The sequence below is a fragment of the Trichosurus vulpecula genome, chromosome 3 (genome assembly GCF_011100635.1).
Source record: "Trichosurus vulpecula isolate mTriVul1 chromosome 3, mTriVul1.pri, whole genome shotgun sequence".
NCBI lineage: Eukaryota > Metazoa > Chordata > Mammalia > Diprotodontia > Phalangeridae > Trichosurus > Trichosurus vulpecula.
This window is the reverse complement of record NC_050575.1, coordinates 162,493,506-162,520,366: the sequence shown is the minus strand read 5'-3', so window position 1 is coordinate 162,520,366 and position 26,861 is coordinate 162,493,506. Positions and strand designations below refer to the sequence as shown.

Genomic DNA, 26,861 nt, shown 5'->3' with positions numbered 1-26,861 from the left:
GAAGGGTCAGAACTGATGCACGTGGCATAATTAGAATATGGCCTTTTTTTCTGGAGGGGGGAAGGCAAGGCAATTGGGGTTAAGTGACTCGCCCAAGGTCACACAGCTAGTAAGTGTATCAAGTGTCTGAACTCAGGTCCTCCTGAGTACAGAGCCAGTGCTCTACTCACTGTGCCACCTAGCTGCCCCAGTATGGCCTTTTCTAAAAGACCAACCGCACTCAGTAGGTCCAGCCAGGCAGTGTGAACTATTCAAAGCTTCACTCCAGCTCTGCCAAAGGTCTACCAAGCAGAATTCAGTGCTTTAGGGTGGCCCGTTCCCAACAGCAGGAATACACAGGTAATCAAAATAGGCTTGGCTCAGGACATGGCTACAACAGCCTACTCCAAGGGTGTCTACCTTAAAGACCAGGCAACCATAAGGGGAGAATGGAGAAAGGGGAGATGGATCCTAGATCTACCATGGGGAAGGACAGCAGGCATATGGTATATGGTACACAAGACAGACATCCACATCAGCTCCAGGTGCAAAACACATTTTTAATCAGAACAGCAATGAAAGAGCAAGGGGTTAGGGTGAAGCAGCCTCAAAATGGAGTGGTGTTGGCACATAGTGGGCAGGCCCTTGCATGAGAGGCCAGGAAGGTGACAGCCTACCTAACTCCATGAGGGGTCCTGGTGGAAGATATTTGGCCTCCCTTTGGAAAACTTTATATAACTCATATCTTCTCCCCCAGCTCAAGCCCTGAGAATGCTCTGGATCAGTGGCCCCGGATGACAATCCAGCTCAAGTGGCAATGGGACCACAGACCAGAGAGGAAATCCAACACACTGTGCTTGTCAGGGTGTTCCCCTACCCAAAAGGAGTGGTGCCCAGATCTGGGGATGTGTGAAAGAAGATGAGGGGATGGGCCTAAGCAGCCAAATAAAATGTTTTTTTTTAAAGAAAAAGAAAAAACAACCCTGATACCAAAAGCAGAGGAAGAAACACTTAATGGAGAAGGGGATTCTATAGGGAAAACCTACAAAACCCAGCTCCTTGTAACAGATCTGGAAGAGCTCAATAAATGTTTGTTGAATTGAAGAAAACTTGGAACTTAAGTGCTGATAGCATCACCCCATCCCAGTTCACCACCCCCATTCCTGAACCCAAATATCCAAGAGCTAGAGTGCTGTAACTTGGCCCTCAAGCAAGTCACTTACCTCAGCCCCCAAATGGCTCTAACAGTGTAAGACCAGCTTGCCCAAAGGTAGGTGTTGTTACCTCCTCTGTCTTGTGCCCTAGGACCTGGGAAAATCCCACTGGCATGCAATTGCTTTCCAAAGGAAAAAGGGAGTTGAGATAACAAGTTCCTCTTTTTAGTGGCCCTACAGTGGCCTACCTGTAGCCAGCACAGTGCTGCAAGCAGTAGGCCAGTATGAGTCTAACCTTAAAGCTGGCTTTACTTGCAGCAATCCAGGAGCCAAGGTCTCTACTAGATCAGCCCCAAATCCCACCAGTGTGTCTCACTTACCATTCATTGAGGGAAAGCTTTCATACAACAGGACCAATATAACCATCTAATGAGGCTTTTGCCCCCACCTCCCAAAAGCCTAGTACCCACCCAGAGGACAACCATCAGTGCTGAGAGTGGGACTAGGTTATCCTAGAATCTCACAGCAGCAGCAAAAAAGTGAAGCAATATGGCTATACCCAGGGAGGATTGCAGACCTGAGCACCCCAGAGACAAAGAGCTAGAATGTGTGTGATTATAATTGTTCTTTGCCTCACCACTGTCAGAATATGGTGGAATTGCCTCTAGCCTTGTATTTTTACTGGTCCCTGGCCCAAAACCCCCTTCTCAGGCCTCAGGAGGTCAGGTATGGAAACTGAGCCCCTGAAATCTACACCAGGTGTTTAAAAGAAGAGCTTGGAAAGGAGGGAGGAAACACAAAAGATAGCCAACAAACAGCCAGGGCTTCTCTTTCCTCCTGCTCTCCCTCGTTCTCCAGCTCTATGAGCACCCTGAGGTGGGGACTGGTCTATGGTCTCCTACTCCCATTAGGAGCAACTGCTACTCAACACTCAGAAAGGCAACAGGAAATAGGAAGAAAGTTAATGGAAACAGTAAAACATATCAATCCCCCACACATATGATGGTATATAGCAAATTTAGCACATGAAGTGGGACTAGGAATTTGGGTGGGGTAAGGACAGAGGCAGGGTGGGGGTCAAGTAGCCACAAGGACCCTGCTTCCCCAGAGATATACCCTCATCTCGCCTCTGGGGGAAAGGCAGGAGACTGGCCAGGCTTTGGTCATTCTTCCCATTCTGGGTCCTTCAGCACTTGCACTTTGGGTGTTCACATATCCTGGAGAATTGCCTCAAGGACCAAAGAGATCAGCAGGGAAGTGGTATTGGAAAAGTGAAGGGAGTAGGGTGAGGGAGCTGGTGACCTCCAGGGTAGCAGTGGTTGTTGCCCCGCCTCTTCTATGATGATGTGACAGGTTGGATCGGCAGCAGGCTACCAAACTTAAAGTGCTGGATCACAGGAAACTTCTCCAGGCACTGTAGGGAACACAATAAGAGAGTGAGGCAAAATAAGTTAATATTAGCAGCTAGAAGGGCATCTCTAAAATCATTAGTTTACCTATTGGAAGAAGAATCACACTTCTAAATCAGGCCTAAGTATGCATGAAGTTGAGGTGACAGCCTACAGTGGAGTATCAGCAATGGCCACTCCGAGGAAGTTTAGAGGAAAAGATTCTCCACCTCTGAGCCTACACAGAGGAAATACCAGGAGTTTCAAAACTAATCCCATCTTTCCTAATGACCTTTCTCTTCTATCTAATAAACTACCTACCTTCCATCTTAGATCTCTGGGAGTTCCTGCTACCAAAAGAGAACACCATCCTGGGAGAAACCCAATCCCACTGACAGAATCCCTCCAGGACAGGGAAAGACAGTAAGGATAAAAAGGAAAGCCAAGAGTCAAGAAAAAGCACTAGAGATAGGACAGAGGATAGAGATTTCAGGACAAGAAGCCAAGAGAGCAGCTCCCAGAATCATGTGGATGATTCCTGTCCTGGATCCTCTGGACACGAGGCTAGAAATCATTTTCACACCAGTCCACAGGGCAACAGCCAAGGACCCAGCTTCACAATTCTAAGTTTATTGGACTGAAGGCATCTTGGCACTCCAAAGCAAGACAATAAGAACCAGCTGAAATCCTCCAATCTCCAACAATAACTCCCAGCACCCCAACACACTGTATAAGAAAAAGGGAAGCTAAGCAAGATCGCTGTAAACACCATGTAAGCCCAACCTAACCCAAACCTTTAGCTTGAAGGCTCGAGTGATGTGGAAGGGAGATTTGCCAAAGGAAAAGGGATACTGCTACAGAGAGGTTCTTGTGGCCCAGAGCATGCAGTTCATAGGGCAGTGCTCTCTCTAGCTACAAGCATTCAGGAACAGAGACTCAAAATGTATCTTCCAATGTACCAACTCCCTCAGAAAATGCCACATGAACATACCCCTCCACCTCCAGCCTACAGTACTGTTTTCTCACCTCTGCTACTAAGATGCCTAAGCTTTCTTCAGGGCCTAGCTCAGGTACCACTTCCTCTAGGAAGCTTTTCCTGGTCTATCTAGTGTTCATTTGAGGAGGGAGAGACTACTACCCTACGTTTACTACCTTGCTTGCATGTTGTTTCACAGAGCAGACTGTAAGTTCCTTGAGAGCAGAAACCGTTTTTCATTTCTGTCTTTGTATTCCCAATGCTTTGTATCTTAGTGCTTGTTGAACTGAATACGGATCTAAACCTACCAGTTCTTCCTACCCTTAAATCTTCTAGCTCCAGTCTGGGTTCCAAAGAAAGCCAAAGTAATCTAAACTGTTAACCATTCACTTAGGTGACTTCAGGCATGAGGGTGTCTACAACACTGACACAAAGCCTTTTCTCATGCCTCCTGCCACATTAACAAATTCGGAGTATGACTCTCGGGTAAGATCGAGAGACGGATTACCACTGCTGGAGGAAATCGTGCAAGGGCCAAACTATGGCCTTGATCTCCAAGTCCCAGGGGGCAAAAGCAAGCCATAGTCATGAAATTAGACTTACAACAAAGCTTTATCTTCTCACCTCAACAGCCAGCTACAAAAAGAAGGGGGAAGTTTCATGGGGTTGAGTCACATGGAAATGAGGTCTCACAGGCCAACATCCTCAAGGGGCCAGGAAGAAGGGCTAGGCCAAGTCTCACTACAAATGGGAAAACCAGCTTGAACATCTTTATAAAATGTCAGAATATTGAAGCTGAAGGAGAGGAAAAGCCCCAGATGACAGTACAGGACAGCTTCAATCACAGCCAGACTCCAGGGGGTAAACAGAAACAGGAGAGAGCAAGCATTTGGGCAGGGAAGGGGGAGGTCATACCCAGAGAAGGATGTGATGGGACAGAAGCAAAGGCAGCTACCATTGCACTTATGTCATCAAGAAAGTAATGGGAGTTTAGAAAGCCTCTCTCCCAACCCCCACCCCACCAGGGCCCTGGAATTCTAACAAGGGTTAAAGGTCAGTTTGCTTCAAGAACTCAGTCAAGAGAATCAGCCAAGACAAGGATTCTTGGTGAGGGGATAGATGTTCTCTCTGCTCCACCCACACAACCCTTCATCCCAAATCATGCTTTCTTTGGGGACCAGGCACTGGCATATCAAGCCCAGAACAAGTCCAGAGAATTTAGGAGCACATTCTGTTGTTTTAGCTCCCCCATTGCCAAAGCCTACAGGGCACTTAAGAGCAACAATGGAAGTGGGGAGTCGGGTTAGGGACAAAACAGTGGCTTTGGGGGACAGGAAAGTTTAATCCTTTGGGGATGGAGCAGATGGGAGCCTCTGGCCAACATAGTAACTCAGCAAGGCCAAGCCTTGCTAATTGTCCCCCTAGAGGCCAACGCCCTGGGCCTGGGTAAGAACAGTTCCATCGCTATCCAGGGAACTCCCTCCTCCTACCACATCCTTCCATGCCTAAGGCACAAGCTAGGAAGCTAGAATGAGAGGTCTTTCTTAGATTCTAGCAATTGAAAAAGTTGGGGCCAGAAAAGGAAGAAAATAGGCAACCCTGGAAAATGAAGGAGATGAAAGTCCTTCCAAAAGCAACTATGCTGACAAGCTTCATGTTACATAAACCCGACCCTGGTAGATCTGCCTTGTCTTTGCTACCCAGAGACTCTGTGTTCCGAGTAGTACCCCTAAAAAGTATGCAAGAAGTATAGGACTAAAAAGATCAACAGTTGGAAGACTAGCCTCTGGTGCATGCTGTGTAGGCAGATCAATGCAGCAGTGGGGTGAGGGAAGGGATGGGGGGAATATGGGAGGTAGGTGACAAGAATATAAGAGCCAACTACCCCCACACACACAAACCCTAAGGGATCAGGTTGGGACAGGGAAAGATGACCCTATTATTCTCCTGACAGGGGAGAGAAGAGAGCTAGGCTGCAGCCGGAAGGAGCCAGCACAGCTCCTGCGAATGACGCCTCTTAGATTAGAGAGGTATGTGGGTTGGAACCTAAACACAGGATGTGAAGTTCAGAGGAAGGGGGGGGGGTGAAAGGAAGGGAGAGAGAGGGCTAGGCCTGGTCAGCTCCAGCTCCATTAACCCTTTCAAGTACTTGGATTAAGTAGGAATGCTTAACATATTCACAGAATTTTTGGTGTTGCAAACTACATCATTCCACCCATAACCCTTTACACCTTTATAACCTTTATATCTCTGAAAAGACAGAAAAGCAGAAAGATCATATCTTTCCAGAAACAGAACAAGATGTCTGAGTCAAGAGAAATAGACCATCTCAACATAGACAGCTAAGGGATACAATGCAGCCAATCCCCAGGACCAGTTTGAGACATGAAAAGGGGCCCTCAAGGACCCATGTTCTTTAATTCTCCAGGCAGGGAGCCTGAGGCCCAATTCCACTTTCTCTAGTTATGAAGAGCAATCCCACTGGTTCTAAACCTTTTCAGGCATGGCAAATAGTTTCAGGACTGGTTTGAAGAAGTAGGAAGAGTTAGGCTTCTAAATTCTCATTAGCTAAGGGCAGAGGAAACCTCCCTGCAGAGGGCACTAATGGAAACCGGGCAGAGACAACCTATTCACTACCACTTAGGGGGAAAAAGTACCCTCTAAATCTAATGAGCTCTAATGAAATAAATGAGTTGGGAGGGGGGTTCTCTCCATTTTAGAAAGGGAGAGGCTTAAGCAGAAGGGATTAAGTGAATTGACTAAAGTCACTAAGACAGCAGACCCTAAGAAGCCAGGTCTTCTGACTCGCAGTTTAGAGTTCTACCGAGTATAGTCCTAATTTCAACCACAAAAGAGGAAGAAATGATTGTCTCCAGGGACTGAATTGTATCAAGAATAGGAAGAGTAGGCAGTTGACTAGATCTCCCACCAAAACTCACCTCAGCTTTATACATGCGGATGAGGCCCTGGTTCACTTTGGACCAGGAAGGTACAGCACTGATGTTCCACAGCTGGTTGGAATGCTCAGCAAAGGGGCCGGTCTTCATCTGGAAGGGACAATGGAAGAGTTCAAGGAAGTGGGGGATGGGGAGGAGGGGGTATACCAAGCCAGCAGGGAAGTTTATCCATAGCCACAGTGACTCAGAGTCACACTGATTTCAAACAAACAGGGTGACCCTGGTCCTGGTTTTATACTTGTACATGCTTATCCCCTTTCCATCTTTACACAAGAATTCTTTGCCTCCCCTGACAACCACCTTTCTGCCCCATATACCTGTCTGATAGAAATGGTCTCCCCCACTGCCACCAAAACAGCAGACACAGGAAGAGAAAATTCCCATTCTAGCACTTGGTACAGCTTCCATCCATTCCCCTAGTGCAACACTGCTGAGCTTTCCAATACTATGACTCATTCCCACTCAGATAAACAACTCCCCCCCAAACACACACACAGCATTACAAAGCATAGCCTCCTTCTGATAGAAGCTCTCAGCTTATACCTGCCACAGAGCCCAGGGTAGGGATAGGAAGGGGGAGTTGGGAAGGGGGGAGTGAGGAAGGGAAAGGAAGGCACAGAGAGGTTCTGTCTTCGGATGGTTGAAGTGGGTGAAAAAACTAAGAGAGGTATTACACTGCACTACATGTGGCAGAAAGGTCTTTGGGGTACAGTGGATTTGAGAAGGTTTTTTTTTTTTTAAAAACTAGCCCAAGCTTTCTCTACCAGCCACAACAGAGAGGTGGAAAGAACCCAGGCAGCAGCAAACAGCAGGCACTATCACAAGGACCATTCTGCTCCTTGGCCCCTTCTCCTTGGAGAGTGGTTCAGCCCCTCAGGGAGAGAAAAAAAAAATTCAGTAGTCTGCTTTGCTGAGAGAAGTTCCCATGACATCAGAAACCACAGCACGGAGGCCAAGAGGCTTTTATTTCCCTGAGTAGATCTTTCTACCATCATGAGGCAAACACATTTTTATTTATTAACTGAACAGTTAGTCTCTACCCTTACATGTATCTAGACATTCCTAACTCATGGAAAGGTTGGGGATATCAGGGCTACCTTGTACCCAGAACATATGCCAGAAGAACAGGACCCAGAGCAGAGCTCAGCTTGACAAATGAGTATGTCAGGTCCTATATTATAGCAACAGCCTTAGGCTAGTGCATTATCATTAACCCTGTTCCTGGGGATGAAAGACAAGCACTAAACCTACTACCTGTTGGGATAGAGTTCCTTTTTATGTATGGCAAATAAACAAAGTCCTTCACAATGATTCTCTTTTCCTCTCATTCGTATAATCCTGACCCTCCTCCTACCCCAGGCCTTGATGTGAGGGGGTTCTCTCTTTGTTTATTCTGACTAAGATATAAAGATTTTGCATTTTGCTAATGATGAAGGTTTCATGGACACCAGGGCAGAAATAGGATTAGAACTCGGACATTATTCATTCAGTCCTATGTCTTATTGTTGCTTAAGGTACTGGGAAATCACACCCTGAAGCAGCAGCATCCTTCCAATTACAATGACTTACAGACCATTTAATATTTCAATCAAGAAAAGCAGCTCTTTTCAATGGGATACACCACAAAACATTAGGCCCCCAAAGATGCTAGATGTACAAGTTCAGTGACCATAATCATTGCACTCACTAGGAAGCAGCCCCCAGCTCCAGAGGAGGCAATGCCAACACAGAGGCTCCTAAACACACCACGCTCTCACCCGTGGCTTTGTCTGTGCTGCTTTCCCCTGACTAGAACATCATCTCAACTCTTTTCTCTCAATCCAAATTTTACTTACACTTCCAAGTCCAGCTTACATCCCATAAGCTCCATGGAGCTTTCCTTCTCCTTTCTTTTGTGTCCCATAGCATTTACTACCCATAGCATTCATTTGGCCAATCATACATACAGAGCCTTGTTTGATTTTCAGTTGATTTACAAGTGTTTGTGTCATCTCAACTTGACTGGGGGGTGGGGGGGAGGAGAGCAACCAGGTTGCATAATTTTTTTGTGAGGATGATGATGATGATGATAACCAGCACTGTTACACAGTTTCAAGGTTTTTGAAATGTTTTACAAACAGTTTAAATGCTTGTTAAAACTAGGTGAATGGAGAAATGCTTTGGAACGCCAATGCTTTACTCTGTGCAGCAAGTCAAATTCCTTATTCCATGGGCTTCTGGGAACCGACCCAGTGCAAGTATATATCCCCAAATGAAAGTGGTAAGGTTAGAAATGAAAGCTCTCCAGCTAATTCTGCGGTGCCTCATTCATACCCAAGGACACTGTATCTTGGTGAAATATTCCCAAGAAGGCCTCTTTGGTCTGCTGGGATAGGATTTGGTCATGCTCTCATTGAGTCAAAATCCCCTCCCCACAAAGGCTGAAAAGGAAATAGAAAAGAGAACAAGAATAGTACCAAACACCCAACATGGTGGGAACCGGCCCATTTCTGAGGGAGGTTGGCCATTGCTGGGTCACTGCAAGGAGAGTTATAATTGTTTGGGAAAGCAGAGGGGAAGGGAAGAGAAGGAATAGGGGTGAGAAGAAAAAATTAGCTCATTCTAGCCACAAAGGGAGAAGAGAGAGCAAGCACTAGAGCAGGCAAGCAAGCTGCAGTCCCGCAGTGACCCCAGGGGAATTGAGTGAGTCAGAGCAGCCATATTGAGCAGGAAATTACTCACAGACGCTGCGTTCCTGCCTCTCTGCTCCCAAGAGAATCGGCCTTTTGTAAATGGTTCCTCTGTCAGTAACTGGGGGGGAAGGGGAGGAAAGCTGGGGGGGGGGAGGGGAAGGGGCAGAAGAGGGAGGGAAGGCTCTGTGCAGTGCCTTCCTGTCAGCTCCTTCCCTTCCAGCTGAAATCTGATCCCTCCCTTCCCAAAACTCCAAATTTAGAAGCCAGATTGAAACTGAAATTCTTTTCCTGCCTGCCCTAGGCTCTTAAAGGCACCAAGACTACATTTCCCAGGGCAACAGGCTTCCTAGAACAGTCTCCAATATCTAGGATACACAAGGTCACCAAAGAACTGAGACTTCCCTAAGAGCCTCCCTGGTATATGGTGCTCTCTCTCTAGGGAGATTTTGGAGGGAAGTCCATCTCTAACTAATTCTATAAGGGTTTGCTTCTTTTTTAATCCACAAACCATATAATAAACTCAAAATGCTGGACTTCTCTAAAAGCCTTAAGCTCTTCCCTAAGACCCCCATCTCCAGGTATGATGGAAGCCTCTCATTCTCCACAAGTATCATATGCACTCCTTTTTATTGCAGTGAATAAGATTTGGTCACTCAACAATCACACAGTAGTGAAGGACTGTTGGGGGAAGTGGGTCTGGTGGTGCTATATGGAGGAGGGAAAGAGAAAATGCACAAATCAGACTACTAGAGAATTACCAGGTATACAGTATCCCTACTCACATTCATCTATTTCTTCTGTGTAAATGTGTAAATCAAAATGAATCCTCACCAGCATCAGGCCCTTGCCTAGTATAACTCCTAATGTTCAACTACCAATATTGCTTTAGAGCAGGAAATAAGGAGACTAAAGCCCAAAACATAGAGAAAGAGAGCTAGAAAAAGACATGAAGAAAGAAAAAACTTTTAACCCTCCCCACCTTTATACATTGGCTCCCACCCTTTTCAACTTCACCAAATCCTAAGTGTTCAACATGCCTTTATTGCCACCTAGTGGCTGTCAATGGGTTTCCTTTTATTGCAGGAACTGGGCAACTCAAATTTCAGTAAAAGCTGTTTATCAGAAATATGAACTGTAATCTCCTACACACTGTGAATTTCAGACCACCCCAGCTTTGCCTAAACCCAGGAGCCTACAGTTAACAGGGAGAGCTAAAACATCTACTAAATGGCTCATGTTTTTGTTGGTGTTCAGTCTTTTTTCAGTCATACGCAACTCTTCATGACCCCATTTGGGGTTTTCTTGGCAAAGATACTGGACTGGTTTGCTGTTTCTTTCTCCAGCTCATTTTACCGATAAGGAAACTGAGGCAAACAGGGTGAAGGGACTTGCCCAGGGTCACACAGCTAGTAAGTGTCTAAGGCCAGATTTGAAATCAGAAAGATAAGACTTGCTTGGACTCCAGGCCCAGCACTCTATCCACTGCGCCACCTAGCTGCCCCACTCAAGTTTTTACTCACTAAAAAACTGAAAGAAGAAAAAGACTGTTCTACAAGACCAAATTAAATTCTCCTACCCTGGCTCTTCTCATTTCAGTTTCCTCCTTTTGTAGACATTCTCACTTCCACTTTGAACACAAGCAAAAACATGTTATTGTCTCTCAAAGCAGTGAGCCAGGCACTACCTGAGTCCTCTCATCTGGGTCTCCCCATCCCCAATGACCTTGGTCCTCTCCTAGAATGAAGAACTGGCCAAGCAGCCACCAACTCCAGATTCTCTTTGCTAGTTTGGGGAAAAAAATGTTTTTCCTTTTTAACCTCTGATTTCTAAAGAGGCCAAAGCTTAACAATGACTACGGAGTAACTTTTGTATCACAGACTAATCAATGTCCCTTCTTAAAAAGCTGAGACTTCAGAGGGGCTGAGTGGGATATAACCCACAAGAACAGTGACAATGTGCACAATTCTGTCAATCTAGCAAGAACATGGGCCTAAAGCTAGAAGGCATTTCTTAAAATAACCAGAGCCTCCAGGCATACGTGTGTACAAGCAGCTCATATATGTTGGTACATCCAGCTCCTCCTGCTCCTTAGATTTTTTTTTAAGAGGAGAAAGAATCAAAACTAACCGTACCAGCATTAAGAAATTATGGACCTACAATGTGAATGGAAGCTCCTAGAGGAAAGGGACCTCACTAGGTATATGGTCTGTTAAATGTCCAACATAAAATCATCACTTGATAATTGAAGGGGAAGCTTTCTTTCTCCATAAACTATCTTTATTTACTATCTCCTCTCAGTCTCCCTAGGAACTGATACCATGACTCCTCAGATCCAATTTATCTCCTATCTTAGATTCAAAAGCTCACCTTTATGAAGGGTCATGTTTCACTTAGGCTCACAAGAAGGTTCTAAATTGGAGAATGCCATCTACATATTCTCTCCACCCCCAAAAAGAAAACCACAGTCCTCCTCACCTCAGTAATAAATAGGATGCATTCCAGGAACATGTAGTCCTTGTGATTCTCATTCACCGCCTTTTCATCCACAAAGTGCCTAGGCTCCAGATGGGGGTGCTCTAAGGAAGGTAGAAAACCCCATAGTGAAGAAACGATGGACTCCTTCTCAATGCCAGTTTTACAACCCAGCTACCAATAATGATGATGATAATGACAGCTTGCATTCGCACAGCGCTTCAGTTTAGAAAACATTTCACAAACGTTGCCTCGTTGGTGCTACTATTATTCCCATTTTTATAGATGAGGAAACTGAGGCAAACAGTGGGTCAGTGACCAGCTAGTAAGAGTCTGAGGCTTGATTTAACTCAGGTCTTTCTGCTTCCAGGTCCAGCACTCCTATCTGCCTATTAGAGACAAATAGAGGCCATGACAGACTCCGAAGAATCAGTGCCTGATCTGGACATAGAATTTGCAGCTGATATACTCCAAGCAAAATGGAAAATAAAGCAACTCTCTTTTCTTCAAGTCTTGCTCAGCCAAAATGAGTTGACCCAGAAGTTGGGAGTCAAAGTATGCCTACCCTTGGGTTTGACATGGACCTTAACAAATCATTAGTTGATTTAAGAAGTCGGCGGGGGCGGGGGAGACAAATGGGGAATGACATATTTTTTGATGGGTTCTGCATACTGCTCAATAACAACAGAGGATGACATTACATCTTTCTGGTCACTAAGCCAAGAGTATCCCTCATTTTAAATATAAAAATGCCACAGCTGCCACCAGGAGCTGGGATCTAAATTTCCCATCAACCCATTAAGCACTAAGCAAGAAGCCTTGCTCCTTCAGTCCTTGTCACTTCCCATTATCTCCCCAGCACTCTGCCTCCTCCTCCCACAGCATCACCACACCGGCACTCACAGCAGAAGGTCAACAACAAACAGCCTCAGTCAATAGCTGGTTTAGTACCCTAGTTCACAAGCTGTCACTGGCTGCCAGGTGCTGGGCTCTGGACAGGAGGTAAAAGGGGAAAGAGGAAGGAGGAGGGGCAGTACAGGAAGATAGAGGAATGCCCTGGGGAAGAGGGAGGAAGAGTCTTCTTTGGTACCTATAAGCTGAGAACTGCCCCAGATGAAGGGCAAAAACTGGAAGTCATCTAGACCCCACACTCCTTGGCTTCCAGCTGGCTCCATCCTGTAGGTTTTCTGAAGTTTCCTCATAACCTCAAGGTACCTGAGGTGAAAAAGATAGGAAAAAGTATAAAACAGATTTGTGACTCTTCTATACCAGAGAACATGGGGCAAAAGAGATAGCTTGGGAGCAAGGAGATCCTATTTTGATTAAAACCTACATGTAAAAAGTCTTATTTTTACATATTGAGAACTCATATGATATTGAAGAAAGGCCTAAACCTCAGGTCAGGCAACCTAAACCTTAATCCTGGCTCTGCCACTGACTTCCTATATGATCTTGGCCAAGTCAAACTCTCTGGACCTCAGCTCCTTCATCGATAAAATGAAAAATTAGACTAATCTATAGAGGTCCTTCTAGCTCAAAATTCCCTATCCCCTTGCTCCCTTTAAAGCTGATCATTTCACTCCCCACCCCCATCCCCTCAAAACATCATCTCCTCATCTGCTTCATCCGTGTCTGGTGTTTCTGAGAAGTGCTTTACCTTCTAAAGTGAAAAGAATGCTAACTGCGAATACTTCCCAGGGGGTCAGAGAATGTATGACATTAACATTTGGAATAAAGCAATGAGGACCCCTGCTCAAGCGTACTGAGATACTACGAGGTGGCGAAAAACCATAGGCAACTCTTCTCTGGCATCTGTTTACCGAGGAGATAACTAAACTATATCAGCAGAATGAACGTTTGGAGAAAAGAGAAAACCAGAAAAACTAAAGAACAACATGGTAATCAGACTCCCTCGATCTTCGATCTTTATTCCTGGGTCCCAGTGTGACAATAGCAAGGAAACAAACTCCATCCCCATCAGGCCCAGTTCCTCCTTTCCCTCACCGATTAAATACTTTGAAGACAATGGCCATTTGATCATCTACCCTGAGGACTCCAATCTTGCAGAGACAGCAAAGGAAGGCAGCAAAGGCCGCTTCATGACCTGGAAGAGAGAGAGAAAAAAAAAACCACAGGCTGAAGGAAACCACAACTTCCATAAAAAAGGAAAGGGATTTCTTCCTGTTCTCCTAGACTATCCCCGAAAGATTAAGAAATGGGATTAACAAAGGGAATATACTGAGTTACACAGGCTCTTCTCTACTCAAAACAGATTAGGCCTCTTTTAGCTCCACCAATGTTGTAAACTCATTCCTAAATATGTCTGAGCTATCAGCTATAAAAAAAAAGATAGAAGTACATATCATCTGATACACATAATTCATCCCGTATTGAATACTAAGAACTCTACTCCCCACAGTCACCACATTAGGTTGGGATGGCCAGATAAAAATCAACTGCTAATTGTTAGGGCTTTGCCTGGACAGCTTCAACCTCAAGCACAACACTAAATTCCCTATTCTACAGACACACATACACGCGCACACACTCACGGAAGTGCATAGAGTGCTGGGCCTGGAAAGCCAAGTTCAAATCCAGCCTCAGATATTTACTAGGTGGGTGACTTTGGGCAAGCCACTTAATCGTCTGCCTCAATATAGCATCTGCCTCCCAGGGTGGTTGTGAGGATCAATTGAGATAAAATTTGTAAAGCACTTAGCATGGCGCCTGGCACACAGTAGGCACTGTATAAATGTTGTTGTTATTTTCATTATTAGTGGAATGTGTGTTCTTTAGGGCCTAACACATTTTATGTCCTCAATAAATACCATTCAGGCCTCAAACCAGTCAAAACCTCGACCAACCACCGACTATGGCAATGATCAAAAACAAGAGACTCAAAAAGAACACACAGCCATCTTGTTTACCTGCAGTCTTTAATTTTGGGTCTTGGTCAAATCCTCCCAAACGTACAACTCAAAGCAATTATTAAGTATTCCCTCTATCTAGGGAACAAGTCAAGACAAAATGTATTCAGGAACGCAAGGTCTAGCTGGATTTTCTCAAGCTCTTGCTTTAAAAACCTAAGTACTAGCCAAAGCTGGAGGCCTGAGCTACTGCTAACACAAGGAGCTTACAGGGCTGTACATTTCAGGATGGGGAAGAAAGACAAAGCAAAACAAAGACAAAGAAAGACAAGTCCATTTCTTCCAAGTCTCCCTGGGTATATGGATACCTGGAGTGAAAATATACTTTTTTTAAGGTTTGACCTTCTTCATGAGGTCAAAGTCAGCCTGGAAGCCCCAAAAGGAACCTAGTAACATCAGTCAAGAAGACAGTACTTCAGGGAAAGCATTTGTCAAAATGCAAGGAAACCAAGAATAAGCCCCAAGAGCAAACCAGCCTTTCAAGAAGCTTTGCAGAGTTCTACAGAATGCTGCCTGAAGATGCCAAGGAGAAGAAAAGCTGCACCAGGTTAACAGCAACAGAGATCCATCTTGAAGGGGAGAACAGAAAAAGCAACTATTCTGGGACTCATATTTTGGGCAAAACTTCCCCCTGGTGGACCAAACTAGTACCACACCAGCCATGTGCTACTCTCAGACACAAAACGCTGCTCCTGTCCAAAGCTTCTCATTTCTGGAATATAGCAAACTTCATGAAAGGTACATTTCACAGACACAAGCTACCAAAACCCCAGCTTACCTGGGATGGCAGCAGGACAGACAAAAACAAAGAAAAAAGGCAACCTTAAGAAGGACAAAGATGAAGCAAAGTAGTCACCATCTCCCACCATCCAAGGCCCTTAAAGATTGCAAGTCCCAGGCCAGAGTAAATTACCTGTGCCATAATCAATTCGGGTAGGGTTTCCCACTGATTCCTTTAGGTAAAGGGCCACCTCAGGTACAGCAGCTGCCAGATGACTAGGGACCACTGTGGCCACTAGGTTTTCTGCTTCCTGATAAAACAAGATAGAGAATTAGTACCATATTGCTCAGCATTCAGAATGGGCAGCAGCTGAGAAACATGAAAGTAAAGAAAGAGGGGAGGGGAGGTAGAGGGGAAAAAACCATCCACCATCAATCCCACTTGCCTCCCCAGTAAGTGGCTAGCCTCTATACCTCTGCCTCACTCCCTTGTTTGGCCATTGTAAATGGCAGCCTCTCCTGAATCCAAAGGAGAGAAGCTGTGGAAATAGCACAGAAAAGGATTCCTCATAGACACATTAAGGAGAGCTGACCCAGCTCAAGACTGAAATAGCCGACAAAAAGATTAGCTTTAAAAGGGACTTCTGTCCTTTCTTAGGGGAAGGTAAGAGAACTCTGCTGTAAGGCCTCCACTCCCTTACTCTGACTAAAGTACAAACTCCTCTGCCTGGTTTTCAAGGCTCTCCACAATCTGGCAGCATTCAACCTTTCCAATTCCCTCATTTCATGCCTTATATGTGCCACTCAAAATGAACTACTCTGCTCCCAAATACTCCAAGAACTTCTACACCTTTATTTATGCAATACACCCATGCCCAAAATGCTTTTTTTAATTGGTTCAATCCAAATGCCACCTTCTCTACAACTTTCCCCTAAGATATCACATAGCACTTTACTTTGCACTTCTCTAATTCATTTCCATAATGTTGGGCATATCTGTGTTCATCTTAATCCCCTAGACTGTAATTTCCATGAGGGTAGGAGCTATGACCTAACCTTTGTATCTTCCCTATTACTTAACACAGTATTAAGCATACAGTAAGTGTTTATTACATTTTTTAAATAAACAGGAAGAAGTTGAGGCAACAAAAAGCTTTTTCCCTTCCTGAAGAACTGAAGATTTGGGGCAGCTAGTGGCGCAGTGAGTAGAGCACCAACCCTGGAGTCAGGAGGACCTGAGTTCAAATTTGACCTCAGATACTTGATACACTTACTAGCTGTGTGACCTTGGGCAAGTCATTTAACCCCAACTGCCCTGCCTTCCCCCCTCTAAAATTAAAAAAATGTTAAAAAAAAAAAAAGAATTGAAGATATGCATTATATCTAGATGCCCAAAGATTACCCTAATTTAAGGCTCACCCAATATCTGGGGACAGCACTTTTTCCCCTTCACAACTGTCAGGATACCCTGATCCCTGATATGTCTCAATTCCAATTTTACACCACCCACTCCTGACTAGGCCAGTACATATAAAATGCTTACCTGGTCAAGTTTAGCATACCAAGTCCTGAAGGCTTTGTTCCCAAATCTGGAGGGCTGATCCATGGGAGGGATCTCATCAATCCATCTGTCTAATGTGTTGAGGAGAGCGACAAGCTTATTAATGGGCTGTATGAGACAAGACAGAAAGAACGGAATACAATAAGCAATAGCATTAGATATAGAGGAACTACCCAAGGGGGAAAAAACCTCCTAGGTCCGATGGACTTACAAGGAATACTATCAAACTTTTAAAGAATAATTAGTACCAATAGTACACAAAGTATTCTCAAACAAATGGGAAAGAAAGCACCCTGCTAGATTCCCTTTACAAAACAAATATTGTCCTAAAACTTCAACCAGGGAATATAATGAACAAGATCAATGGCTCCAAGCAAGCCCTACTAGGTCTGGTGACTTTGTTTTTTAAAGTCTTGGGCAGGGAGTCAGGACCCCAGGACTCTAATCACAAACTAACTAAAGAACCCTGGTTACATAACTGCCTATTTCAGTGTCTTAAGAGCACAGGCTTATGCACACATGTAGGATTTTTAGTGTGGTATAACAGGACACGGAATTCGGAGTCAGAGAGCCTAGATTGAAACCTCAGCTTTGCTAACACGCTACCTGTGTCACCACAGGGACATTACTTCACTTCTTTGGGTTCCTGTCCTCAAAGGAAAATGAGAAGATATGGACTCTATTACCTCTAAGAGCTCTTTACATTTAACAGTCATTCATTCATATATTAAACACTTGCATTAGGCACTAGACACAGATAAGAAAAGGTAGCTTAGTGTAGCAGACAGAGCCTAGGACTTGGAGTCAGGAAGACCTGAAGTCAAATCCCTGCTCAGATATTTACTAGATGTGTGACCCTAGGCAAACCATTTTACCTTTCCATCTCTCAGTTTCCTCCTCTGTAAAATGAGGGGGTTAGACCTGATGGCCTTTAGGGTCCCTTTCAGTTCTAAATGTATGAGTTTATGATGCTTTGACATTTTCTGGTAGCAAAAAAACTGAAAGCAAAATGAATATCCACCAACTGGACAATGGCTAAATAAATTCTGGTATATGAAAAGAATGGAACAGTGCTGTACCTTAAGAAATAATGAATAACAGAATTCAAAGAAACACGAGGAAGATTTGTATGAATTGAGGCAAATCGAAATAAGAACTATGAGAAGATATACACAATGACTACAATAATGTAAAAGAAAACACCAAAAGTCAATAAAACTGATTAATTATAATGTCCAATCTTGGTCCCAGAAAACAGATGATGACAATATACATCTCCTTCCTCTCAGTAGAGATGTGAGGAACTAGGGATGCAGACTTGGCATATGCTATCAGACTCAGGCCCTTTTTTAGTTTTGCTTAGTTATTTTTCTTTATTAAAAGGGAGAGTTCAAGCAGGGTGGTATATTAAGAAGGAAGTGATGTGAAAATGAAAGGCCTCGATAAAAATAACCAAATACAGGCAATAACTAGCTTCCTTTAGAACTATCATACATACATAATTATCAACTCTCAACTGCAACAGGTGGTCCATGTAGAAAGTGACCTCCATCTCCCTTTTTGCCCAAACCATCATAAGAAAGAATGGGTATCAAAGGTGTGTGGTGACCTCTAGGAAGGAAAGGGGTGAAGAAGGGAGTCTCTTCAGGGCTCTACAGTAGTAGCTGATTCCTCTAGCTGCCCAATAAAGGAAAAACTAGAGTCTGAAGGTTCAGTTCAGGTCTCAAGACTAAAGAGAGAGAAAAGGAAAGGTGTTTTATAGGGGTAACCAGAAAATATCCTTCCCCTTCTACACTGGGAGTAAAATGTCATTATGGCAAATCCTTCACCTCAGACATCCTATAAAATAGAAAGGGAAAATTCTGATTATCTTGAGCTATAAAAAAGAAGGGGAATCTAAGATTTCAAGCTGAGCATCCAGGGAAAGGGAGATGAGAAGAATGCGGTAAGAAAAGTATCATAATCACAGGGCAGGGGAAAGTGACAGTAGATGGACAAACAGTATTTGTAGACAAACAATTCTATCATCAAGAAAGTTGCAAAAGCTAACAGGCCTCAACCATGGATTGAAGAAAGCAGGTGAGGAAAAGTGTCATACACAGAGAAGTAAGTAGTAGACTAGAAATGGATTACAGAATCACGCTAGGGCTAGCTAATCAAAATGTACAAAGATGTGGGCAATATCTAAACTTAGGTAGCCCTAGAGATAAAGAATAACTATGTTAGCTGGAAGGGCAATTTCAGAGTCAGTGAGTTTGTAGAAAATCTGTATATATTTGTATATATGAGTAGTAATGTCCTTAGACAGACATAGACAGGGGTGGTTTATTCAGGATCCTTTGCATGAGACAGAGTCAACATCTGGACACTCCTTGGTGGCTACTAAGTATACTTGGAGAGTATATGCTTCGATAACCTAGTATTTCCCCCGTTTCCCCCCTGCTTCAACCTACCTTTGCAAACAAAAGAAATTTGGAATTCCTGAAAGAGGGGAAATTTCCCTCTCTGCCTGCTTGGAAAGATAAAGGCACCTCCATAACGACTCAGAGTTGCTGCTCAGACTTCAATGCATAGAGAATTAGGTTATTGGGAGGGTCTGAGAACAGACCTAACTCACCCCACATAATTTCCACAGCACAAAGTTGAGCAGCTATTACAAGCTGAAAAAGACCCAACAAAACCTGGATTTTCTCTAGGCCTCTGGCCTCCAGAGGCGAGCTGAAGGGGATTAAGCTGAAGGGCATACTGGTGGCTAGCTAGAGCCACTGGCTCAGCTAGGTTGAATAATTAAAAGGCGCTCAGCTTCTGTGGACTTCTCTTTGAAAAAAGCAAACTGCCTATTGTCTAGTTGGAGGCAGAGAGAATGGGTCCAGGAGAAAGGTTGAATTAGCACAAGTCAAGGGCCCTCCCACCAAAAAGAACAGTTCCTGCTTTCAATTTCTCTAGAGCACTTTGCCAATTCTTCCCAGTACCAAAATGCACCCATCTCTGGGGGGAAGTACAGGGAGATTAGGGAAGACAAAGCAGCTACTCTCATCATTGTATTCCATAGCTTCGGGCAAGTAGTACAACCCATTTGTCTGCCCTCAACTCAAACTGAACTACACTGCATGCTATCCTCACCAGCTATTTGTAGCTGCTCCTATATCTCTAGAGACCTAGAGACCGAGCAAATCCCCTCTGCCTCTCTACCCCTAGAACGGTCTCAATCAAAAAAATATTGGAGCTAAGAAAAAAAATGCATGCAAAAGCACTTAACACTGGAGTCTCAACAACAATCAAAGCCAGAAAGCACCCTGGCAAACAAGGATTTGCTTAAGTAATTATAAAGCCCCTCTTTAACTCCTTCCCCATCACTAACCTTAGCCCAAGTAATATTAGCTCACATTTATACAACACTTTAAGATGTTTTTGTTTATTTTTAAAATTATTTTTTTCAATTATATATAAAAACAATTTTAACATTTATTTTTTTTTAATTGAGTTCCAAATTCTCTCCCTTCCTCTCCTCCTCCCTAACTGAGAAGGCAAGCAATTTGATATAGGTTACATACATGTGCAGTCATTCAAAACATACTTTCATATTAGTCATATTATGAAAGAAAACAGAGTCAAAAATTTTTTTTAAATAAAGTAAAAAAAAAAGTATGCTTCAATCATATTCAAGTTCTCTCTGGAGGTAGACAGCATTCTTCACCACAAGTTTGTAATTGTTTTGAATCATTTTATTGTAAGAATAGCTAAGTCATTCACAATTGATCATCACAAAATATTGCTGTTACTATTGACAATGTTCTCCTGTTTTTTCCCTTTTGTTCTGTTTCTTCTTTCACAATATGACTAATGTGGGAATATGTTTACATAACTGCACATGTATAATCTATATCAGATTGCTTGCTGTCTTGGGGAGGGTGGATGGGAGGGAGGGAGAAAAAATTTGGAACTCAAAATTTTATAAAAAATGAATGCTGAAAACTATCTTTACATGTAATTGGAAAAAATAAAATATTATTTCCAAAAACAAACAGTATTCTTCTGGTTCTATTCATTTCATTTTGCATCAGTTCATGTCTTTCCAGATGAAACCATCTTGCTCATCATTTCTTATAGCACAATAGTATTCTATCACAATCATAAAGCACAACTTGTTCAGCCATTCCCTAATTAATGGGTATCCCTTCAATTCTTTGTCACCATAAAAAGAACTGCTATAAATATTTTTGTATATATAGGTCCTTCCCTCCCTTTTTTTTTTAATCTTTTAAGGATACAGAAGTATTGCTGGGTCAAGGAGATTGTACAGTTTTATAGCCCTTTGGGCATAGTTCCAAATTGCTCTCTAGAATGGTTGGATCAGTTCACCACACCACCAACAGTGCATTAGTGTCCCAATTTTTCCACATCCCCTAAAACATTTATCATTTTCCTTTTCTGTCATATTAGCCAATCTGATATAGGTGTGAGGTGGTAACTCAAGAGTTGTTTTAATTTGCATTTCTCTAATCAATAGTGATATAGAACATTTTTACATGACTATAGATTGCTTGGATTTCTTCTAAAAACTGTCCAGATCTTTTGACTATTTACCAATTGAGGATGGCTCTTATTCTTATAAATTTGACTCAGTTCTCTAAAATTTAAGAAATGAGGCCTTTATCAGAGAAACTTACTGTAAAAATTTTCCCCCAATTTTTGTAGGATTCTGATTTTTAATCCACTCTGCTATCCACTTCCCTTTTATGGGTGAGTTCATCCCATTCATAGTTATGATTGCTGTGTATATCCCTCCAACTTATTCTCTCTCTCCACACCCCTTTCACTCTGTTTCCTCCTCAAAAATGTTTTCTTTCTGACCACCACCTCCCCTAATTTACCCTCCATTTTATGAGTCCCCCCTCCCTTCTCTTATCCCCTTTGCCTATTACTTCCCTGTAGGGTAAAACAGATTTCTATAACCAACTGAGTTGGTATGTTATTCCTTCTTCAAGCCAATTCTGATGAAAGTAAGGTTGAAGTGCTGCCTGCCACCACCCCCCATCTTCCTTTCTACCATAAAAGCTCTTTTGCACCTCTTTTGTTAGATAATTTAACCCCTCTTCTTCTCCCAGTGAATCCCTCTTTCTCACCATCCCATCACAGACACCTGTGTCCTCTATGTATACTCCTTCTAACTGCCCTAATAATGATAAAGTTCTCAGGAGTTACAAGTATCCTCTTCCCATGTAGGAATATAAAACGTTTAACCTTATTGAATCCCTTATGGTTTCTCTTTCCTGTTTACCTTCTTATGCTTCTCTTGAGTCTTGTATTTAAAAATAAAATTTTCTATTCAGCTCTGGTCTTTTCAGCAGGAATGCTTGAAAGTCTTCTATTTCTTTAAATACTCATTCCCCTCCCCAAAGTATTATACTCAGTTTTTCTGGGTAGGTAATTTTTTGGTTGTAAGCCTAGCTCTTTTGCCCTCTAGAATATCATAATCCAATCCCTCCAGTCTTTTCATGTAGAAGCTACTAAAGCTTGTGTTATCCTGATTGTGGCTCCACAGTATTTGAATTGTGTCTTTCTGGCTTCTTGCAACACTTTCTCCCTAACCTGGGAGCTCTGGAATTTTCATTTTGGGATCTATTTCAGGAGGTAATCAATACAGTCTTTCAATTTCTATTTTACACTCTGGTTCTAGGATATCTGGGCAGTTTTCCTTGATAATTTCTTGAAATATGATGTCTAGGCTCTGATCATGGCTTTCAGGCAGTCTAGGAATTCCTAAATGATCTCTCATCAATGTATTTTCAAGATCATTTGTTCTTCCAATGAGACATTTCACATTTTCTTCTATTTTTTCATTCTCTTGACTTTGTTTTATTGTTTCTTGATGTCTCATGGAATCATTCACTTCCACCTGCCCAATTCTAATTTTTAAGGTATTATTTTCTCCAGTGAGCTTTTGTACTCCCTTTTCCATTTGACCAATTCTGCTTTTTTTCTCTTCAGTGGATTTTTGTGCCTCTTTTACAATTTGATTTATTCTGTGTTTTAAGGTGTAATTTTCTTCAGTATGTTTTTGTGCCTCCTTTACCATGCTGTTGACTCCTTTTTTCATGATTTTCACTCTCATTTCTTTTCCCAACTCTTCCTCTTATTTGAGTTTTAAAATCCTTTTTGAGATCTTCCAACAATTCTTTTTGAGACCAATCCACATTTTTGAGGCTTTGCACAGTTGTTCCCTCCTCTTCCCCCTGTTTTTCTACATTTACGTGTAACATTTTTATGCCCTAATACATGATCAGGTTATTTTAAGATGCAGCCGAGAAATAGGTATGGTCCTTTCTATTCCTATTCAATATTATCCAATTATCTATAGTATCTAACTTTCCTAAAAGTTAGAAAAGAAGCAAGCAGCAATTGTGTGGCTCAGATACCAGGAACAAAGCAGAGTCTCAATTCTGGCTTCTAGCCCTGTGTATATTTGAGGGAGAATCCTAGGCTTTTAAAGGAAATGTTTTACGCTGCTGCTATAGTATGAGACTTAGTAAATGCCTTTACCTTGAGTTAACTGTGTCCTCTGGCTAACTGGAGTAAGGGCAAATGAATTGATGGTGACCATGAGCTATGGTTTTTGCACACAGCTGTTTTGAAATTGTTGTCTTTTACCCACATGTACAAAAATATTTATAGCAGCTCTTTTAGTGGTGGCAAAGAACTGGAAATTGAGGGGAAGCCCATCAACTGGGAAATGGCTGAACAAGTTGTGGTATATGAATGTAATAGAATACTATTGTGCTATAAGAAATGATGAGCAGGCAGACTTCAGGAAAACCTAGAAAGACTCATATGAACTGATATTGAGTGGGGGGAGCAGAACCAGAACATTCTACACAGTTATGGCCACACTGCGTGATGACTAACTTTGATAGACTTGGCTCTTCTCAGCAATGCAAGGTTCTAAGACAACTCCCAAAAGGCTCAAGATAGAAAGTGCTATCCACATCCAAAGAAAGAATTACTGAGTCTGAATGCAGATCGATGCATACTATTTGTTCTATCTCTTTTTTTGTTTTGTTTTGTTTCTTCTTTCTTGTGGCTCATTCCATTGGTTACAATTTTTCTTTGCAACATGACTAATATGAAAATATGTTTAATGTGAATGTTTATGTAGAGCCTGTATCAGATTGCACACACTCTTGGGGAGGGAGGCAGTTAGGCAGGGGGACAAAATTTGAAACTCAAAAGCTTGTGAAACTGAATGTTATAAACTAAATTTTTTTTTAAGTTGTCTTCTAAGTTTGTGTTTTGATCTTCCTGTCATCATAGTACCTTTCTATGGTCAGGTTCTTTTTTTTTTTTTTGCTCTTTTTCCAGCCTTTTTCTCTATGTTAAAGTTGGGTTCTGCTCCTGAGGCAGAAGAGGCATTTTCTCAAGCTTCAGATTTTTTATGCTGCTGTTTTCAGGGTTTGTAAGTTTTCAATTCTTCCAAGGTGGTATGATCTAAGGAGAGGTGTGGTCACTGATCTCCTGGCCTATGCTTTGGTCTGTGAGCACTCAAAAGCTCTTTTTTTGACCCTGGAACTGTGACCAGGGTCAAAGGTCACAAGGCTCTTCCTTGCCTTAGGACTGAGACCCAGAACTGCATATGAGAAATGTAACAGAGTCCAGCACTCAGTGCTAGCAAAGGGTCTACTTACTCCCTTACTGTCTGTGGGCTAAGAGCTCCAGAAGCTTCTATCCCAGCCACTTCAGTTGCCTCAAGGCTTGCTGCTGGTTTGCCAGGGCTCCATTCTCATGCCAGGGAGACAGACCTTTCCTACTCGCCTCCTAATTTGTCTTGGGCTAGAAAATTGTTTCACACCTTTTGCTGGTTCTGCTGCTCCAGAATTGGTTTCGAGGCAATATTTTAAAATTGCACGGAGGGGAATCTGGGAGAGCTAAGGCGAGTCTCTGCCTTTACTTCACCATCTTGGCCCCATCTCCCACTTTAAGATTTATAAAACATGTTCCTCACAGATATGGTGATAGAAAGTAAAACAAGTATTATTATTCAACTTCTATAGATGAAGAAACCAAGGTTCAGAAAAATAACTTACCCAAAGTCACATGATGATTAAGCAGGAAAGTATGGATTCAAACTCAGGTTTCCTGACTTCAAGTCTATCCCACTACATTTCCCCCAAGGTAATAGTTATGTCAAAAGGTGTTAACTTGTCATGAAGCCAACAACCCTTAGACTTAAAGGGATACTGGGGATGGGAACAAAACAATTCAAACACCAGTCCAATTGGCTCACTGTCAGGATAGTTGGCCTAGCTCTTGTTAGGCTAAGTCAGGGGACCTATACAAATCAGAAAGCCATTCAATACTCTCCCAGTAATGGGAAACTTGCCTAATCTGCAGGATAGGTGGTGAAACTGGAGCATAAGCAGGAACTATTATTACCCAACACAGACTTAGGCTGTAGATGCAAAACAGGTGGTGCTGAGCAATTAGAACTCAGCTTTGACTTTAATGTCCTAGGACATGATGAAAGCTGTCCTGGTGAAACTTGGGGTAAAGGTATCAGAGAGGCTGTGGAAAGCCCAGAACCCAACCAATGGAAATTAATTAAAAATCTCTGGGGCAAAACAACCTATAGGATTATAGCATCCATAGGAATTCTGTATCATAAATGAATAGACAGAGCACTTTACCACTCCAACTTCCTCTTTATCACCCCCCCCCAAACAAACTACCCTTAAAATGGCACAGAAGTTGCTTTCTCCTACCTCAGAGACTTTGTATTCACAGGTTAACTTCTTCCCCTTAACCCCTTCATTTAAGGTGAGGATGAAACCAATGTAATCTGCATATGCCTGCAGAGAAAGAGAGAAAGAATCAGCCCTATCACCTTGAACCTAACATAAAGGTCTGTAACGATTATTTCTCATCTCTAACTATTCAGCACACATCACACCAAGGTGCTCCGAGGCTCTTAAGCCCTGGTTGCAGACAATAACACCGCACCTAAATTCTCTCCCATCCACCCCCACCTGCCAAACACTAGGTACTCTGAAAAATACAAATTTCTTCAGTGGATGAATCACTCAGAGACACACAATACCACACGGCCCCTTCCCCCAACCCAGGCCCTCCAACAACTATATGTCTGTTTTTTATCTTTATTTTAGCCCATCTCATAAAGGTTGGATGAGGCAGAGACCACTTCTCACAAAGGGTAGAGAAGCAGGCTCCCATTGTAATCAAACCAATAACTACTAAGCTCCTCTGCACACATATCCCAGTTTCCATCTATGTTCCTCATATTACCCAAAATCTAAAGGTTAAAGCTACCATAAGGATAAGCAATATATGACATGCCTAATACTAAGAAGTTCCTGAAAAAATTACTAAAGACAATCTACCTACTGCCTGCCCCTTCAGGACCTCTTTTTCTCTTTCCTCCCTCATCCCCCCAGATTTGAGTTGCTTCTCCAGCAGCACTTTGAGCTGGCAAATAATCATCATCTAGGAAGGCGGTGTTCCTCTTTGGCCAATAATAAAAGAACACCTTGGGGCAGAATCTACAAGCCAGAGTCAGGCAGATTTCTATAAAAACTCTCTCCAAAGACTTCCTTCCTCAAGAAACAACATGGATCCAATTGTCTGAGTATGCACCCAACTAACAACCAAGTGCTAAGGCAAAGGCTAAATGTAAAGAAAGCTACCATACTAGACTGTACCCAGGGAATCTCCTTCCAAGTCAGAATTTACCTCCTGCTGATATAATAAGAATTAAAGTCTTAAAAAACACAGTGAGGAAAAAAAACACGATGGGAAATAAGTGAAACAAAAAAAAATTAGGTGCATGCATCATCAGACTGGGAGACTTTCTTTGATCCACACATCCCTGGAACTTCTACAGCAGAAAAGGAGGGCATATGTTTGTGAATACTATGCCCGTGGGGCCCTTGCATTACTCTTGATCTACACTCAAAGAAATAATCTTGAAGCTGATTCAAGTCCCTAACACCCTAGTCCAAATCCACTTAATGTAACCTAGGGACAGAAGAAGAGTCAGGCTGTGA

The 26,861-nt window shown here is 42.8% G+C and overlaps 1 protein-coding gene across 1 annotated transcript in view; it reads right to left on the bottom strand.

Annotated features, from left to right (window-relative positions):
- Window positions 1–519: 519 nt before the first annotated feature.
- Window positions 520–26,861, bottom strand: part of PTPA (protein phosphatase 2 phosphatase activator) — a 32,475-nt gene continuing 6,133 nt past the window's right edge. The window contains exons 3-10 of the mRNA XM_036750979.1: window positions 25,563–25,649; window positions 16,789–16,914; window positions 15,439–15,556; window positions 13,603–13,702; window positions 12,689–12,813; window positions 11,602–11,702; window positions 6,437–6,544; window positions 520–2,547 (exon numbers count right to left, since the gene is read on the bottom strand). Coding sequence (XP_036606874.1) covers window positions 2,470–2,547; window positions 6,437–6,544; window positions 11,602–11,702; window positions 12,689–12,813; window positions 13,603–13,702; window positions 15,439–15,556; window positions 16,789–16,914; window positions 25,563–25,649 — 843 coding nt within the window. The 3' untranslated portion in view covers window positions 520–2,469. The remainder of the gene's footprint in view (window positions 2,548–6,436; window positions 6,545–11,601; window positions 11,703–12,688; window positions 12,814–13,602; window positions 13,703–15,438; window positions 15,557–16,788; window positions 16,915–25,562; window positions 25,650–26,861) is intronic.